Genomic DNA, 19,603 nt, shown 5'->3' with positions numbered 1-19,603 from the left:
AAAAACAACCTTTCAAAATGAGGGGCTCCTTGTGCCCAGTAAACAAAGGTCTATCATATGTGTTAAGAAGTTTCCTTCTATTATTAAACAAAAAGAAAACAAAAAAAAAAAAGAAGAAAAGAATAAATGCACTATAGATGAATAATAATTAATAATGGACAATTTGCGTAATGGGGTAGCTCAAGTGAGTTCAAGAATTTTGAGAGAACTTTGGTTCAATCTCAGAGCGACCTTGTGCTCAGATGACAGAGTAGTGGCAGAGTATGGGAGAGTCACTACTCTGTCATCTAAGCACCTTGTGCTTGACAAAATTTAATAAGAGGATTTGATCTTTGAACCTATATCAAAATTGTTAAACTAGTTAATTATGCTTTAAATTGTTTGATAAAATTAGTTTTGAGATAAATGTCTAGGTACAGTTTTTGGCCATGAACTAGTCAGAGACACTTTCCATGCCATTGCCTTGAAGATGACCAGAACTTTGGGTCCCAAAAGTTTACGTGTGTGTACAAATCTTTATGACGCTGCGGCGGCAGTGCAATTATTGCGGCTAGCCAGAGGACGATGCTTCTTTGTTCTAACTTCTATCCATCTTTTTGAAACTTTTTTCACAAACCACACGACCAGGCCAACGCCATCAATTAATCGTCTATAAATACCTCTCAAATCCTTCATTCTTTAGCAAACACCACACCACAACTCTCTCTCTCTCTGTAACATCATAGTACGCAAAACCCAGAAAATGAAGGTACGTAATTTGCGAGAAATTAAAACAAACCAATTAATTTAGTTAGGATGGTTAGTGACCTTAGCAGCTTTAATTTGATCGATGTTTGATGGGTTTCGTTTTTGCAGCAAAAGGTGGTCATTAAGCTTTCTATGAACAATCACAAGTCTCGTGCCAAAGCCTTGAAGATCGCCGTCGGTCAGCAAGGTAAGAACTAAGAACTTTTTTTTTTTTTTTTTTTTTAGTGTTACTGACTTTGTTACAATGCAGTATATGTTCATAACTATTTTCTTAACTTACTAAAGCACAAAGTGTCAATACTGCATCCACTGACAGCAATGTAGTCGAGAGTAATTGTGTTTTTTTTTAATGTTCAGGAGTGGAGTCTGTAGCCATAAAGGGGAAGGAAAATAACCAGTTAGAGGTGGTGGGACAGGTGGACGCGGTGGTGCTAGCCACTCTGCTAAGGAAGTGCTTGGGCAAGGCGGAGCTGGTGAGCGTTGGGGCCGCCGCCGGCGACAAAAATGCAAACAAGGCCGAGACTCCGGCGGCCCAAGTGCAACATTATGGGTATATCTACCCTTCTTATTCCCAGTACGTGGTGCCGTACCACATGTATTAATTCATTAGCTATTAGGAGTATTACCCCTGTTACTTCTTTTTTTTTTTGTCGTCTAAAAGTGTGCTAGCCGATAAGCAGAAAATTAATATTCCGTCCTAACGATCAGCACACTATGTGATAGTGAATCGATTAGCACACTAAGTGATAGTGGACTGGCCAAATAGTTTGTAATGCAAAACAGTAACAAATGGAACAACGGTGATTATATATAATTAAAGAAGAAAAGATTATTAGAAAACGCTTTGATTGGATACGAATCTCGAGCGTGTTTAGCGTATTCATACTCCACTTACTTTATTATTCTTTTTCGCACGATTATTTACATTGACCACACAAGGTGACCACTCTAACTGCAGGCTCAAATCATGCCATCTCGAATGTTATATAGGCTCAAACTTAAGCTCAAATTAAGCTGAAAAAACATAAATATGATTCATTAGGATTTTGTGGTTGTGATGAGGATGTGTAATTACTGTTGAACAATCACACTTTTTAAATGGTCAAATATGCCTATTTTTAGGAGTTCCAATTAGTATTTACAAATCATGAATTAATTTGCGAAATTTCAAAAATAAAAGGAGTTAAATTAATCTATATTGTAATTAATTTCAAAGCTATAGGAGTTGGAAGATGATTTGAAATTAGATTTGTAAATATTGTAATTAATATGTATCTTACACATGCAATTTAGACGTATTCAGTAGAATTTGAAGAGGAGTAGAAATTAGATTTTTTATTTTTTTTCGGTACATCAGAAGCCCTCACAAGAGAGCATTATCTAATACGTAAAAACGGCGTGCCATGAGCATCGGCGTAGAAATTAGGGTGTGTTTGATTCACACATGAGAATCAGAATCGGTATGGGTATCAAATACTTGGTAAGGGTAATGGGTTTTGGTGAAAGTATTTTGCATATTTGGTAGTATGGTAGAATGAGAATGATTATTAATAGTTGGAGAAAAAATAAGGAAGAGAAATGAAACTCTTATTTAATAAGGGTATGAATTTTTCAATTAATGGGGGTATTCCAAACTTATAGTAGTATTCCAAGAGCTACGTAACAACAGCAGTCCCAACAGCATCGACATGGTGGGAGTGTCCAGCCATTCCATTGAGTCCGGCATCCCGATAAACACTTCATTCTTCCGGGGGCTCTTGTTTTTCCTCTTCCTTTCAATTTTAGCATCCTTTTTCTTCAAGTTCTCGCTGGGACCTTCCCAGGTTTTTGTATGCACTTGCCTCCAAAACCCGTGCACTCGTTCTACGAACCCCAATCATGATTCAAAAGGAGAAACCAATCCAATTGTACCAACTTTTACCGCGGATTGAAAATGAAAAGGTTTAGGATGAGAATAGAATATCCCACTTGAGAATTTCGTCGAACACCTTAATTGCATCGCGAAGACAATAATCGCTTTCAGAAATTTCGAGAACCAACGAATTACAAGTAGGAAATGGATATGCTCGTGCTCGGCATATAGAATGTGTTCAGAGAGCGTTTGCGAGGGTTACCAATTGGTCAGGCGGAGGGGCAGAATTGGGAAACGCAAAAATACGGTGAAACTGGATCGAACACGTAACTTGACGCTCTCCCAACTAAGCTATCCGCAGTTAAGTCAATTGACAGTTCTCCGTATAAATTTATTTTTTGCCCCCAAAACTATTAAACTAAAATCCTCACTTAATACTTTTTCCATTGTGCCAAAGACCTTGTGGTTTAGTGGCACCCGGTTACACTCCCATATGGAAGGGGGTGTGTTCGAGCCTCAGTGGAGTCGACTGTTGACACGTCGAAATTTTTTTTTAACAATTGAAAAAAAAAAACTAGAAAGCAGTAATGTGCAATTTATGACTTGTTCGAAGATCTTATTCTGCTAATATATCGTTAGACACACATCTACTATGTCTATATTGTTTCTCATCGAAACGTGCATATACACTTAAAAAAAAGTGACTTCTTCTTTGAACAGTAAAGAAGGAAATGAGTTTGAGCCTACCTAATATTTGTCATACACGCTAGGTAACCAAAGTATGCAAAGACAGATGGAGAAAAATTGCTTTCACACCATGGAGCAGATACTTGATCAGACTTGACAACTTTTTCTTCCTAACCCTAAAATGCCACAGTAACAATACAATGTTCCTTTGGATGAGAGATCCTCACTGGCAGTCTTTGATCCTCCGAGGCGTACAATGTAGCATTGCCTCCAAGGTAGATCCTTAGCAGCGGATCTAGAATAATAGATGAGTTCATTTTTAGTAGTCAGAATTCTCCTAATTTTCATTTATAATGTCAATCAATCACAATATATCATGTCACATTTAACAAGTGTCACTTTTATACAAAGAAAAAAAAAGAGCACATGCTTCAATTTCAATTTAGTATCAGAGCATTCTTCAATTTCAATTTGGTATCAGAGTATGAATCTGACAAAGCTTTTCGTTGAGATGGTATCAGAGCATAAATATAATATAAACATAAATGTGCAGTGGTGTTTATATGTCAGCATATATATGGATGGAGCACAAGTTGATATCAGAGCATTGGGATGGAGCACATGCTTCAATTTCAATTTGGTATCAGAGCAGGATTTTAGTTAGCTTTTAGTTGAGATGGTATCAGAGCATAAATATGCACAGAACCCACCACCAAATTCTAGCACTGACTCTACACACACATTTATTCCTAGTATATATGTATCACAAACAATGGAGCTTTTTGACATTCTTAAATCAAACAAAAAAATAATCAATCTCCTTAATATTATACTTACATGCACATCATGCACAACCCTACTAGGGAGTCCTCGCAGCTCAATGCCGCTATTTTTAAATCAAACCAATAAATAATTAATCTCCTTAATATTATACTTACCTGCACATCATACACAACCCTACTAGGGAGTCCTCGCAGCTCAATGATGCGGTCAGAAATGATCATCCTACTAATATCTTCTTGCCACTAAGCATACGAAAGCTAGCGAAAAGGGCGAGCAGCCTCTCACAACTAATGTCAAGAAGCATGTTTTGGTTTTGTAGAATCCCATGCCATATGGATGGGGGACATTGAGCTGGTCCCGAACATACATATGAATCTGATCCTTGCGATGTACAACAAACATAGCTCTGGTAATAAAAAAACATATGGGTAGGGTAAGTATTAGATATTTTTAAAGCACATTATACTAAATTGAATGGAATATACGTACAAGTAACTTTTGCAAGCACATGTAGGTCTGCCGGATTTTGTTCAGGTGGTCCAATAAACCTAAAATTAATATGGCCATTGTGGGTCATAATACAAGTGTATACATCAAGATTTTGTGTGTGGAGTATAAAGCGGAGTACACATAGTACTTTCCTACTACATGTACTCCAAAATCTTACACCCTCAATTTTACTTTCTGATGTTGTGGCTCTAATAAGCTATTTTTTCATGTGAGTGTCAATACAAGTGTCTACATCAAGATTTTAGTGTGTAGTAAATAAAATTTATGAGTATAAAGTAGGAGTACACATAGTATTTTCCTACATGTACTCCAAATCTTACATCCTCAATTTTACTCCCTGAAATGGTGAGCTCTTATAAGATATTTTTTTCATGTGGGTCTCAATACAAGTGTCTACATAAAGATTTTGTGTGTGGAGTAAAAGTTGAGAGTATAAAATGGGAGTACACAGTTTTTTTCTACAATATGTACTTCATAATCTCACCCTCAATTTTACTCCTTAATGTGGCGAGCTCTGGTAAGGTATTTTTTTCATGTGGGTCCCAATACAAGTGTCTACATAAAGATTTTGTGTGTGAGAATAAAAGTTGAAAGTATAAAGTGAGAGTACATATAGTATTTTCCTAATTGAGTTCAACTACATGTGGGACAGGATATATCCAGTCAAAACATAGCCACATTGCTTGGCGAGAGGCTAAGATCCGCGAGCTCGAATAGAAGGTCGAAGTAGCCGAGAAGAAGATCACTAGGGCTGTTACAAACTACAAGGTCTCTCTGCCCTTTCTCAACGATGTAGTGGCGTTGCCTGGGTTGTTGGCTACCCTTGTTTTCGGAGATCAGGGAACCCTTCTTCGGGTCATTACTCGGTGCCGAGCTATGGGAGGAGCTCGTGCGAGCGTATTGTAAGTAGGTTTTCCTATGTGGTAAGTGAAAAATGCAGACCGACGTTTGGGAAGCCCTTACCAAGGCCAGTGATATGATTATCTCGCCACAATCTTGGGCATTATGCCAGACGAAGTGCCTAAGCTCGGTCCCGTCATATATAGAGCCCGCACCGATCACGTTCACCTTGAAACAACACACAACTGAGACAGAGAAGACTCCTCAGTGAGAGTGAAGTAACCATGCTCGGGAGCCCGGGAGCCCGACCCCATTTGTGTCGGGCATAAATATTGTTGGAGTATGAACTCTGGGAGCTCGGCCCCCGTTTGTGCCGAGCATCTTACTTGGTGCCCTTTGGGCTTTTAATTGATCTTCTATTAGTCCTTTGTGTTTTTGCTTGAAATTTTTCATTATACTTATTTAGATCAGGTCGGTCTTGCTGACCACAAGGTGTAGGCATTTTATTCTTAGAGTCTTCGTTCAGGGTCTTAACAATCGGTGATCCATGTTTTGATTGGATCAGAACCGTGGTCCCCTCCAGGTTGAGTTATAATCTGTATGATTTCACCACTATGATGTTACACTTTGTCTCACGTTGCCTTTCTTTTCCAACACCTAGGGTTGGAGCCTGTCAATTTTGTCTCTTCGACTTAGTTTCATAGGGTTCAAGTCGGATAGTTAAGTCCATTATTCACTTAGAGCTTGGTAGGTTTTAAACCACAGTTAAAAATTCTACCGTTCTCACGTTCTTTCATCTTGATGATGAGATCAGTACCACAAGGGGTAATACAAGGCCAACTCAGGGTACTCCAAGCGTAAGCTTTCGCTAAACCGAGCTTCTCAATTTAGTCTCACTTTTCGTCCCTTAACCATACATTGGATCATGGACTTCTTGATTTTCAGTGCGTTGGATAGGGAGTTCGGGACCAATGGTGGCCGGCTACTATTATGACTACGAGGTCGAATGATGGTACTATGGTCGGCTATCGCCTAAAGTTGCCAATATTGGTTGGTTTTGACCTAAAATTAACATGATTGACCAGTTTAAGCATGAGGTCGGCAGGGCATATGGACGTTAATGTTGTTTTGAAGTTTGGTTTTGGCATTTTCTTATGTTATGTTTGAAGTTTGGTATATGTTTGGAATTTAGTCTTTCTGGGTCCATTACCAGCCCCCACTCATTGTGGTACTAAGGTCGGCACCACAAGGGAGTAATATGAGGTCGTGTATTATACTCGAACCAAAACGTAGCTCTAAGTTCATAATGAAAATGGTCGGTTACACGAAGGTTCTGGTTTACATTATTAATTAGATGTTGAACTAATCAACACGGGGGAACATGTGCTCAGGTTTAAATTTTTGTCCCGAAATACACAGAACGATTACTTAGAATACATGGAACTCATATCCTAACATTTTGGTATGGGGTGCACAATGCATTCATTGTGCATCGTGGTGCACAATATAAATTGCCGCATGAAGCATTGTGGATTGATTGTGAAAGACTCTGGATCTGAATTTGGGCTTGGACTACCAATTGCATGAAACTGGGTTAAGCCCATTAAATAAAGTATTTTTCGGGGGGTTTTTTTTTGTTTGGTTAATTTTTTTTTTTATGCGGAGTTCAACGTGTATCCAACAGAACACGCCAGTAATTTCGTGTCGTATATTCGAAAGCCTCGCTGGAAGCTCTGCAAATTTGCAAATCTTCTCTTCTCTTTCGCTTCCTTTCCGTTTTCTTCCTGTGGAAAAAAAAGATAGAGAGAGAGAGAATCTCTCTGGCCTGATTTCTCTCACACGTCTTCGCAATCATTATCGTTTTCATTCATTATTATTTTGAATTCCAGCGCAGATACAAATTTTCATTGATTCATCGCAATTCAGATCTCTAAGCCGGAGCTAAACGATGTCGTACGCCTACCTCTTCAAGTACATCATCATCGGCGACACCGGTAACTTTCCTCCGTTTATATGCTATTTTTCATTTTACGCTGTCTGCTTTGAATTTTCAAATTTACTTCTGAATTGACGGTTTTCTGTATGGATCGAATGTTGAATTTACTATGAGTGAAATTTGCTTATAATTTTGTTAGTTTTGGATTCATTAAGTGTTTATAGATCTCAGGCCTTGTGCTACGTTAACCAGAGAAATTATTTCATAGCTGGCTAAAAAGTTCTGTTAATACGAGTATGGATCCGATTAGTATGCTGAAATAGAAGCTAAAACTTGGCATTGTTATTTTTCTTAACTCAATAATGCATACGTAAACCATGTGCTACGAAATTTACATGTTCTGGTGGTTGCAAGCCCCAGGCCTGCTAGTTTCTCAATGCAACCATATCTTAAAGTGTTCATAGGTGTATTCCGAGTGATGTTATTTTTGTATATGCATTGACCTCTATGCCAGAAATGTTTGAAGAAATATAATTCATGAAATGAATATTTTGTTACACAGGTGTTGGGAAATCATGCCTTCTTTTGCAATTTACTGACAAACGCTTTCAACCTGTTCATGATTTGACCATTGGTGTCGAATTTGGTGCTAGAATGATTACGATTGACAACAAGCCAATTAAACTACAGATTTGGGACACGGTTAGTTTCTTCCTTTTCTAGTAAATGTGACATTTGTAAGTTGTAACAGCTTCTTCCTGATGGTTCAGGGCTAATGCCATATGTTGGTCACAAGGAATCTAATACGGAGTACATTCTTTCAGCAAATGTTTTGAATTCTACCATTGTTCTTATCTACATACTTTTACCATTTTTGAATATTCCGTTGCAAATGAGTTGATTCTGATTGTACCCATCACCTGTTGCTTCAGGCTGGTCAAGAATCATTTAGATCTATTACAAGGTCTTACTACAGAGGTGCTGCTGGTGCATTACTAGTTTATGATATCACAAGGTATAGATACTGTCTGGATTATCTGAGCTTTTCTTCTTATTCCTGAATATGTTTAGCTTTTTAGTGACATTTTATTTTATATTGTAAACTTTTAACTTTTAAGAAAGGTCTGACCTCTAATCAGTAATTAGCCTTTGGTATATTCATCTTAACAATTATTTTTTGATAAACTTGTTACTGTACTAGTGATGAGTATTGATTTCGTTTCTCATTTTTCTAAAATATCTTTAGGCGGGAAACTTTTAATCACCTTGCTAGTTGGTTGGAAGATGCAAGGCAGCATGCAAATGCAAACATGACAGTAATGTTGATAGGGAACAAGTGTGATCTTGCTCACAGAAGAGCTGTTAGCACAGAGGAAGGCGAGCAGTTTGCCAAGGAAAACGGTTTAATATTTATGGAGGCCTCTGCTAAAACAGCACAGAATGTGGAGGAGGTGAATCTTCACTCAGCCACTGATGCCTTCTTGACTGGTGTCAGGAATTTGCTTACGTTTTTTAAAAGATTGATTGGATGCTTATGCTTTTTGGTTTTTTTTTGGTAGGCATTTATCAGAACCGCCTCAACAATATATAAGAAAATACAGGAGGGAGTTTTTGACGTATCAAATGAGGTAATCTTATCTTTAATATGTGCATATCTCAAACTTTTATTTATTTAAGTAATGAAGTACTTCGGCTTTGATTCAATATGCAAGTGACTGACTTGTACTGATACTTTGGTGGCTGCATTGTGTTTGGGTCTTGCCAAATCTATTGAGGGAGGGGAAGAAAGTATAAGTGTCAGGGATTGGTGTGTGGTGGGGTTTCCAAAGTTTCCCTCTTTTCCTTTCTTATTCTTAGTTTTCTCGTCATGTTTTTCATTAACAAGTGTCAGGAATTGGTAACCAATAGAAATCTCATCTTTAACCTATATGTATGTTCTAGTATCATAATTAAGCTCTCACTCAAAGGAATGTTCCATTTTAGGTCATTTTTAATGTCATCATTTCAAGTAAACAAAACTCTGGCTCTAATGCTGGGACTTTGGTTTCTTTATTATGCAGTCTTATGGGATAAAGGTTGGTTATGGTGGCATCCCGGGGCCATCAATCGGAAGAGATGGAGCTCCTGCTCCAGGAGGGGGTTGCTGCAGCTGAAAATGGGACGTAATTTCTTTTCAGTAATGCTTGTTTCATTGTTAATTCGTGACTAATTGTTCTTTGTTTTTCAATTGTTCAAAAGCTTACATGTATACGTGGTGTATAATGTAATACAACAGCCAGCATTATGGATGTGAATAGAGTGTTTCAAATTAAACTTGAATCCAGAATCCTGCTTATTTCGAGAATTACTACCATTCTCAATAAATAAATAAATAAATCATGAGATGTGTTGAACGTTCTACAAGTTTTTCACAGTTGTATGAATAATGACTAGCACATGATACTGTTATAGAACATAGGAGCATTGAATCTGGTGCTTGGGCTGATCGATTAATGGCATGATGCAATGCATTCACTGTATAGCGTGTGATTGCAGGCACTGCCCGGGCATTAGATCTTGGTTTATGGTCTGCATTTCACGTGGGGTGACCATTTTGTGCCGTTTTCGTCAGCCACTTAAATGGACCAACATCCCCTGAGGAGGACCTGCAAATTCAGACTTAGATACACTAATTATAGGGGCATATGATATTGTGATTGGAGAATGGCTGGTGAAAATTTCAGCCGTTAATTCTAAACAGTAGACAGTATGGCCGTCTATGAATGATAACGATCTTTAAGCTGAAGATGGGCAAAACAATATGGATCGTCTATTCGTCTACTAGTATCTGTCTCTTTCCCTATCCTGCTTGTCTACACCACAATCGTAAAGACGAGAGAAGTCTGCATTCATTAACTGAGTCTGTATCATGTAAATTTTATCTTGTAATTTTAACTGATAAAAAATTAGGAGAAAATCAGCCTAAATTGTTTATAGCTCATAACTTACTAGTTCAGACTAAGAAGGCTAATAAAACATCTTCGTTACCAAATTAACATCTTCACTAACTTGTAACGTTTGCATGGTCAGGATACACCAACTTTGGTTGTGATGATGATATCATATCATAAACAAACCCTCCAAAAAGTCACTTGCAAGTTGGCACTTTGTGACAGAACCACCCTGCTTAATTGCTCATAATCAGCTAAATTATTATTACTACTATTACTTTATAAAATATTTTACCCCATATCATATAATTTGGCCAACAAAACAATATGTTCTCTTTTATCTCATTTTATCTGTCCTACTCATTATATATTAGTTAAACCAACTCTTTTTCTTTGTATTTTATTTAGTATTTTTTATTTATTTTTAAATTTAATTTTTTTGTGTTTATTAGTATTTTTAATGTAATTTTTAAATATATAAATTTGTATACTATATAAATAATATTATGAAAAATTAAATTAAAAATAATTTCAATCAATTATCGTTAATCGAACTAGACAAATAAAAGTATAAAATTGAACTAGATAAATAAAATGGAACGAAAGGAAAAAGGTGTATATATAATATAAAGATATATAAGTAACGGTGCAAAGGAGCCGATTAGATATTTTCAGTAATCACAAGTCACATGTGATCATATCATGTGTATTTTTCATATAAAATAAAACTAGTATTCCCCACCCTGATTTTTGCTCTAAACTTCCAAATATACCCTTGGTCACGCAAATGCTAGCCGCTGGTTTGGAAGGGCAAACCGTAAATGTTGACAAATTCTTTGGCAATTAGGTAATAGCTGTCACCTATTTGAACACTTACTATAAAAGGACGCTTAGTTTCTGTCCAAATTTCAACAGAATCACTCGCTTCCACACACTCCAAAGTCCGCAGAGAGCTCAGAGTGGTAGCGCGGCATTAAAATGGCAGCAGCGACGATCGGAGCTTTGTCGTCTCCGTATACCGGCGGCGTTGGGGAGAGAATCGACGGTGATGTTAGCAAGGCGTCGTTCCGGAGGTTGTCGTTCGCGTCGTCTCATCTCTCTGGCGATAAGCTGATGCCATTGCCTCCTCGACGGCTTCGTTCCGGCGGTAAATCCTCCGAGGTTCGGACTGCTCCGTTCATCGTTTCTCCAAAGGCTGTTTCCGATTCGCAGAATTCGCAGACTTGTCTAGATCCTGATGCTAGCCGAGTAAGCACTCTCAACCGTTTCATATAAGCGTGTTAACTGCCAAAGTTATTTATATACATATGTCTTTTGCATGTATGTATGAATGTATACACGCAGTACATCGATATCGATATTAATGTCTCTGAGTATATGTATTATCATAATCGCAAAACAATTTTGATCTGTATTTAATGAAATTTTACCTTTTTTGAAATCATTATGAAATTAAAATACTGATTCCCATTAGAAAGTCTGAATATTATATGTATCGCTATGTGATGTGTGTTGTTCATTGCTTTAGTTTGAAGTTTTTTTACAGCTCGTTTCCAGATCCAACATCCTCTCCATCTTCCTGCATTTATTACTATTATATTCAGAAATAACTCATAGAGGTATTTTATTGTAGAGATATCTCATTTGCAAGCAGCTAGTTTATTTATTAATTTTTTAGCAGTGCATTTTTGTCAGGTGCAATTAGTATCTCATGATATTTCAATTGCTTCTTTTCTGCATTTTTTTTGGTTCAATTATGTGCTCTGTGTATGTTATGGTTTATGTCTTATGAGTCTCTAAATTATATTTCTCTGAACACTTGATTTTTGTGTTATAATATACTGTTAAAGATGGTATAACCAATTTTGATTCCGATAGAAATAAGAAAACAGTAAAGTTGAATGAGTTGTATGTTCACCAATAAAGCTGACTGATTTGTTTGTTCTAGACAAAAAGACCCATTTGATTATTCTTTTCTTTGGCAAAGCAATGTTTAAGCTATTTTTACATGGGAACAAACTGCAAGCATTTGATTATACTGTTTTGAATAAAAAGAAGCAAACACTCATCTTTCCCTCCTGACTTTAAGCACTAAAGGAGCATTAACTTCACATGAATAAGAATTATAATGGATTTTGTCCATTTAATGTATCACAGAGTGTCTTGGGAATTATCCTCGGAGGTGGTGCTGGGACCAGACTCTATCCTCTCACAAAGAAGCGGGCAAAGCCAGCTGTTCCACTTGGAGCAAATTATCGTCTAATTGATATCCCTGTGAGCAATTGCTTGAACAGTAACATATCCAAGATCTATGTTCTTACACAATTTAACTCTGCATCACTTAATCGTCACCTCTCACGGGCATATGCAAGTAACATGGGTGGTTACAAAAATGAAGGCTTTGTGGAAGTTCTTGCTGCTCAGCAAAGTCCTGAGAACCCCAATTGGTTCCAGGTATTCACTTCAATCATCATAATACCAATGTAATTGCTGTCAATAGGAATGATTCAGCTCAAGCATTATTATTATTATTCATACATAATTTATATAGTTCTTTTCTTGTTTTAATTGTATAGTTTGAGGATTATATTAATGACCACCAACTGTTGAAACCTAAATGAAGTGTTACTACTGAGTCCATAATGCCATAAAGTGACATGCTATTCAATTATCTGGCAGGGTACTGCTGATGCAGTCAGACAATATCTATGGCTTTTTGAGGAGCACAATGTTCTTGAATTCCTGGTTCTCGCTGGAGATCACCTATACCGAATGGATTATGAGAGGTTCATTCAAGCCCACAGAGAAACAGATGCGGATATTACAGTTGCTGCACTGCCAATGGATGAGAAACGTGCCACTGCCTTTGGTCTCATGAAGATTGATGAAGAAGGAAGGATTATTGAATTTGCAGAGAAACCAAAAGGAGAACAGTTGAAAGCTATGAAGGTAAAAAATTAAGAAAGGTGCATTCACACATTTAGGTAATGGATTTCGAGTTCTAATCTGTTAAATAAATTAAGAAATTTCTGTTTCTCTCTGTTCAGGTTGATACCACTATTTTAGGTCTTGATGATCAGAGAGCTAAAGAGATGCCTTATATTGCAAGTATGGGAATATATGTTGTAAGTAAAGATGTGATGGTTAACTTACTTCGACAAAAGTTCCCTGGAGCAAATGATTTTGGAAGTGAAGTTATTCCTGGTGCAACATCCATTGGATTGAGAGTATGTGCCTTCTCTCCTAAAATTCTTTTTGCCCTCCATATTCTAATATGAGACTTCTCAAAATACACTGCAACATACCTTTATAGAAGTTTTAGTGCAATAGGCAGATGAAATTTGCCTGTCATGCATCAATCAGTAGCTCTATGTGAAGTCTCACTGTTTATCTGTACAGGTTCAAGCTTATTTGTTTGATGGCTACTGGGAGGATATTGGTACAATTGAAGCCTTCTATAATGCCAATTTGGGAATCACAAAAAAGCCTGTGCCAGATTTCAGGTAATTATTGTAGACTGATTTCTTGACTGTGCTGCTTTAATTTAAAGCACTCACAGTCTTCAATGCCTTCTTGAAGCTTCTATGACCGATCAGCTCCCATTTACACTCAACCTCGATATTTACCTCCTTCTAAAATGCTTGATGCTGATGTCACAGACAGCGTTATTGGTGAAGGTTGTGTAATCAAGGTAAGTGAATTGAACTTTGGTTGTAAATCCTTACATATTATAATTTATTTGGTGCAACCTTATATTGGTCTAGTTTGCCCACCAGGAAAAGAAAAAGCATCATAATTTGTGTCCTTGCACATCATAGTGTGATGCTTCTACTTTTTCCGAGAGGCTTAAAAACTATTTTGATCTGAGAATTCACTTGTTTTTATTGGATTCGTTTCAGTACATCATGACTAACCTTACTCTACACTGTACTATGAAACCTATCTGGTCTGTCTTCACAAGTGTGTTGTTGGTGCAGAACTGTAAAATTCACCATTCTGTGGTTGGACTTAGATCATGCATATCGGAGGGAGCAATTATAGAAGATACATTATTGATGGGAGCTGATTACTATGAGGTAATCATCCATGTAGATACCGAATGAATTTGCATTCCTGTCGGGCTAAAATCGGCTTTTGGGCAGGATGCGACATTTTATTAGTTCATGATCCAATGGATATCATACTCTTTGTTGTTATGTTTCTTTCTTTAGTAATTTATAGCCATTTTTTCACATCCTTTGGTTTCTTGCTTCAGACGGATGCTGACAGGAGGCTTCTGGCTGCAAAGGGAAGTGTTCCAATTGGAATTGGCAGGAATTCACACATCAAAAGAGCAATCATTGACAAGAATGCACGTATTGGGAATGATGTGAAGGTTCAATACCATATAGTTTTCTGCTCTTCTCCTCTTTTTGCTTTTAAAAACTTGGCCATTAATCTAGTGAACTGACTTATGTCAAAGTTTATACCCAGTCTTACTGTGTAACATAAAGAAGCAGCTAACTTGACTCTTGATTGTTTCAGATCATTAACAATGACAATGTTCAAGAAGCAGCTAGGGAAACTGAAGGATATTTCATTAAAAGTGGAATCGTCACAATCATCAAGGATGCATTGATTCCCAGTGGAACCATAATCTAGAAATATTTGAAAATCATATGTACATGATTACTGTAGTGTAGCCGTTTGAGAGACTAATGATGCATTCTGTTAAACCTTCGTTTTAGTTTTAAAATTTTAAATAATAAAGCATCATCGGCATCTCTATGCTGTTTTTTTCCCAGCCTATGGCGTTTAATTGGCTAGGATTGAGTTGATAGGCAATACAGGTAAAAACTCTTGAGCCAACTTCCCTCAAAGCTATTCGATGGCTCTTTTGTTTCGCTACCAGCCGGCATTACAAAAGATTTCCTCTCCTTCACATATACGTGGAAGATATAGCCCACTCAGACAAAGAGTCCTAAAGGCTTATAAAGAAAAAATAAATTATACCAAACAGCTATTAGCTAACAACTAATTTACCCAATCACTTTTCTACAATAAACTAATGTTATTAACTATTCATACTCTCTAACACAATCAACTAACAACCATCTACCAAACAGGGCCCGTGTCTAACTAATAAACAAAAGTTGGACTAAAGAAAAGGATCATAAGTAACAAGGAAACTAATTTAGAAATATAGGAGACAAACCAAAATGGTTTTCATTTTAAGAGTAGCATATTTGCAAAATGACTTCCTGAATTTTATCTGAAGCACAAGGTTCTCCATTTGTCCTTGAGATCAGTTGGCATACGGGTTGGATGAAACACATGACGACCAAAGTCTAAGATCTTCCTCCAAGGGATATTTTTGTTAGCTGTCGCTGAGAATTTATGAACACCTTCCTGTAGCCCACAATACATAACCACATTAGAAGCTGATATACCAAGTTGGCAAGTTCTTCCATATTAACCTAAAGTTTATTGTAAAAACTTTTCTGATCTCTTTTCCATGGTTTAGAATTCCTTTTGGAAGGAGGCAGGGGGTGGGGTACCAGTTCTTATTATGAAAATAAGATAGAGAAAAAGTTGCAGTGGAAATTGGGAATATTTGCCTCAAGCATTTCTTCCTCTTCAGTGCTCCACATTAATTTTTGACGTCTTCCATTTGGAAATTGATTTCTCCTGCAGCAAGGAAATAAGTTCAGAAGCAACAGTAAAGAGAACATAGTAAAGGAGAAGTTAAATATTTATATGCAAGAATAATATGTGCACATAAAAGTAAGTTATTTCTCTAGTAGCTGAACACTCACTGCCACGGTTCAGCTTGTTTCGACTTGTCAGGGGAACTAGTCTCCCCAGTTAGCCCTGAAACTTTCTTTGGTGAGAAAGTTGTCCGGCTTGACCTTTCAGAATCCAAATTTGAAGGTTGACCCTCAATTTCATTTGTTTCTGTATTGCGGTTGCGTCGTCCCAAAACAGCCTCAAATTCTCTAGATGTTGAAGCACGAGTCTCATCCCTTCTCTTGGCTTTCATACGCAACTGGGATTCAGGTTCTTCATTCGCGAAGGGCACTGCAGATTCACCTCCCTGCATCTGCTCAGCTTCTGCACCACCACCAGCTTCATTTTCTTTCCTCCCAGCTTTCATTTGTACAGCAGCTTTCTTCATGCTGTTCTTTTCTCGTACAGGTATTTCTATCGGGTGGCAATCTTCAGCATCTCTATCTAGTAGCTGGTCATCAACCTCTGGTTCGTTTTCTGCAAGCATTAGTTTTGCTTTTGCCCTAATTTTCTTTTTTCTATCAGGTTTCTTTATCATATTGTGGTTGCTTCGTCTCAAAACAGCCTCAAATTCTCTAAATGTTGAAGCACCAGTTTCAACCCTTCTCTTGGCTTTCAAATGTAACTGGGATTCAGGTTCTTCGTTCATGAAGGATGCTGCAGATTCACGTGCTTTTCCCTGCATCTGGTCAGCTTTTGCACCACCACCATCTTCATTTTCCTTCCCGCCAGCTTGCATTTGTGCAGCTTTCTTCGTGATGTTCTCTTCTCTTTCAGGTATTTCTCTCAGGTGGCCATCTCCTTGGCAATCTTCAACATCTCTATCTAGTAGTTGGTCATCAACTACTGGTTCATTTTCTGCAAGCATTTGATTTGCTTTTTTTCTAATTTTCTTTCCTCTATCAGGTGTCTCAGCCAGGTGGTCATCTTTTTTATGATCTTCAACACCTCTCTCTAGTTGAAGGTCATCAACCTCTGTTTCATTTTCTGCTCGCATTTGTTTAGCTTTTTTCCTAGTTTTCTTTTCTCTTTCGGGTATCTCACTCAAGTCACCATCTTCTTGATGATCTTCAAAGTCTCTATCTAGCTGTTGGTCATCAGCCTCAGGTTCATTTTCTGCTAGCACTCGTTTAGCCTTTCTCCTAATTTTCTTCTCTCTTTCAGGTATCTCACTCAGGTGGTCATCTTTTTTATGATCTTCAACACCTCTATCTAGTTGTTGGTCGTCAACCTCTGTTTCATTTTCTGCTCGCATTTGTTTAGCTTTTTTCCTAGTTTTCTTTTCTCTTTCAGGTATCTCCCTCAAGTGACCATCTTCTTGATGATTTTCAAAGTCTCTATCTAGCTGTTGGGCATCAGCCTCAGGTTCATTTTCTGCTAGCACTCGTTTAGCCTTTTTCCTAGTCTTCTTTTCTCTTTCAGGTATCTCACTCGAGTGGCCATCTTCCTGACGATCTTCAACATCTCGATCTATTTGTTGGTTATCAACCTCTGGTTCATGCTCTGTTTGCATCCCTTCGCCGACTTTATTGCATTTACTTTGCAAGAAACCAGTACGTTCTTCAGGTGATGATTTGTCAGCCCTTTTTGATGGTGATTTCCCCATAGATGGTTGCACTAGTTTGTCACCGATAGTCACTTCAGGTGATGATTTGTCAGCCCTTTTTGATGGTGATTTCCCCGTAGATGGTTGCACTACTTTGTCACCAATAGTCACCTCATTATCCAGAAATCGGGACAGAGCTTGCTTTTTAAGCATAGCATCTTCCCTTGCTTTACAGGATTCTACAGTAGCTTGCCTATATAAACAGTATGGGCAATAAAAGTTTCCCCTGTCATCAAATTTAGCCGGGCATCCCATGCACTCCTCATGAACAACTATAGGGCAGTTACTGTCACTACAAACCAACACCTTGCCACCACCTCTATCACATTTTATGCAAAATCCTCCTTTCTCTGGCCAACCCATTTCCTTGTTGTTTTCATGATTACTAATCTCCGTGCACATCTCTCTCACCACTTGAACACAGAACTCACATCTACAGATAGATTAAAAAAAATCATTAGATTAACTGACTGGAGTCTCATTGCAAACAAAATTACTTGCTCCAAACATCTAGCTTTGCAATTATCATGACATAATGTACTGTAATCATTCAAACTTATGCTTATATGAAATTCCTTCTCAGTCAGTCTCTTCACTAAAATAATAAACATGTATCCTCAAACACTGCATACTTTGAAACAACAGATTCCAATTACATTACGATCTACTAGGTTTCTTCTGTTGACTACACTAAACAAGCATCCAATCCAGCCAAAATGCTACCATGGATATCAGTATACCTTTGGCGTTTAGAATTCCTATAATGGAATACTAACAAACGCCAAAGAAGGAAGCAATGTCTTAATTTATAAATCTCTGAGTAACTCTTCTCATAAACTTAATGCAGGGAATTTGAAACTGAATTCCGACACTTGAATCGAAAAAAACAAAAACACAAAGTAAATGAGAAGTCAATAGTGCGACGGTGTGCGTGGTGTGATAGTTACCTGAAACGCTACATGAAGGAGTTGCGATACGAGTCTGAGGCGGGCGACAACGGCGGCGAAGAGCTCGAATCGAGTTCCGAACCACTCGGCTGGAAATGGAAAAATGGTGAAGAAGTAGGGTTTTCGTATGAGAGAGATTCAGCTATGAATTCGAGTTTAGATAAACTGTGAAAAGCTTGTGTAGAAAGATTCGGAAAGTTCATATAAACAGTATTTAGTATTTAACACTTGGCTGATATTTCCCTGCGAGACCATAGAATTTGGAGTTTGGGAAGTCTCTTCCGCCTGGGATTTTGCAAAAACTAACGGAAGTTCTCCCCAATTTTATTTTATTTTTGTTTTTGGGGAGTTTTTTTCAGTGTTAGTAGTTTGACCTATGTTACCTGGACCATTAATTCGTTGCATAAATAAATATGTACTCGTATAAGGAGTCTAACTCGAATCAAACATTTATCCTCATCTCTAAAAAAAAAATTATGTATATTAAATATTTTCACACTGAACTAATGCCTATATTTCACATTACTTTCAAAAATAAACTATGAAATGTTTGGTAAATAGTTGTTAACTAATTGGGTTAATGATTTGACTAATTGATAGTTTTAGTTGATTGTAAAAAAATATTTGATAAATTAACTATTAGCTGATTACATGTAAACTGACTTTCTAAAAAGGTTTATCGAAAAGTTGTTTTGAGCAGCTTCTTGAATTTTAACGTTTTAGAGCAATAAACTGTTACTAAAAAAAAAGCTAATTAATCCAACATTTTAGTGTTTTGGAGCCTGTTACAAAAAGCTAAATCAAACATTCAATTGGTTGTTTAACCAAATCAAATAATTAATAATGGTCAAACAAACTAAAATTAGCTGATAAAATATGTTCCTAAACTGAGCCTATATCCTATCAATAAATTTGTAATTCACTATTATTTTTTGTACATTCTTATAATTTCAATTTATTTTCAAAATATATTATAATAATAATAATAATATTATTATT

The 19,603-nt window shown here is 37.2% G+C and overlaps 4 protein-coding genes across 5 annotated transcripts; 3 read left to right on the top strand and 1 right to left on the bottom strand.

Moving 5' to 3' along the window:
* The first annotated feature begins 671 nt into the window (after positions 1–671).
* On the top strand, positions 672–1,606 carry LOC115997306. Its single transcript, XM_031236842.1, has 3 exons — positions 672–748; positions 856–934; positions 1,105–1,606. The coding sequence occupies exons 1-3, from the start codon at positions 743–745 to the stop codon at positions 1,347–1,349; spliced, it is 330 nt and encodes a 109-aa protein (XP_031092702.1). The 5' UTR covers positions 672–742; the 3' UTR covers positions 1,350–1,606.
* Positions 1,607–7,109: 5,503 nt separating this feature from the next.
* LOC115995628 (ras-related protein RABB1c-like) lies at positions 7,110–9,753 on the top strand. Its single transcript, XM_031234724.1, has 6 exons — positions 7,110–7,413; positions 7,918–8,057; positions 8,288–8,370; positions 8,602–8,806; positions 8,915–8,983; positions 9,416–9,753. Exons 1-6 carry the CDS (start codon positions 7,368–7,370, stop codon positions 9,506–9,508), a joined length of 636 nt encoding a protein of 211 aa, XP_031090584.1. The 5' UTR covers positions 7,110–7,367; the 3' UTR covers positions 9,509–9,753.
* A 1,448-nt stretch (positions 9,754–11,201) lies between these two features.
* LOC115995746 (glucose-1-phosphate adenylyltransferase small subunit 2, chloroplastic) lies at positions 11,202–15,068 on the top strand. Its single transcript, XM_031234871.1, has 9 exons — positions 11,202–11,533; positions 12,443–12,739; positions 12,965–13,234; positions 13,333–13,512; positions 13,685–13,788; positions 13,865–13,976; positions 14,263–14,361; positions 14,541–14,660; positions 14,810–15,068. The coding sequence occupies exons 1-9, from the start codon at positions 11,264–11,266 to the stop codon at positions 14,924–14,926; spliced, it is 1,569 nt and encodes a 522-aa protein (XP_031090731.1). The 5' UTR covers positions 11,202–11,263; the 3' UTR covers positions 14,927–15,068.
* A 234-nt stretch (positions 15,069–15,302) lies between these two features.
* LOC115995745 (zinc finger CCCH domain-containing protein 13-like) lies at positions 15,303–18,953 on the bottom strand. Of its 2 annotated transcripts, XM_031234870.1 has the most exons (5): positions 18,605–18,953; positions 17,451–18,090; positions 16,081–17,390; positions 15,883–15,952; positions 15,303–15,673 (listed from the first exon to the last, which is right to left on the bottom strand). In XM_031234870.1, the coding sequence occupies exons 2-5, from the start codon at positions 18,057–18,059 to the stop codon at positions 15,533–15,535; spliced, it is 2,130 nt and encodes a 709-aa protein (XP_031090730.1). In that variant the 5' UTR covers positions 18,060–18,090; positions 18,605–18,953; the 3' UTR covers positions 15,303–15,532. The 2 variants fall into 2 exon arrangements, with proteins under 2 accessions (XP_031090730.1, XP_031090729.1); XM_031234869.1 differs by having other exon boundaries at positions 16,081–18,090.
* Between the last annotated feature and the right edge of the window lie 650 nt (positions 18,954–19,603).

This window comes from Ipomoea triloba, chromosome 11, assembly GCF_003576645.1.
Source record: "Ipomoea triloba cultivar NCNSP0323 chromosome 11, ASM357664v1".
Lineage (NCBI taxonomy): Eukaryota > Viridiplantae > Streptophyta > Magnoliopsida > Solanales > Convolvulaceae > Ipomoea > Ipomoea triloba.
This window is presented reverse-complemented; position numbering and strand designations above follow the sequence as displayed.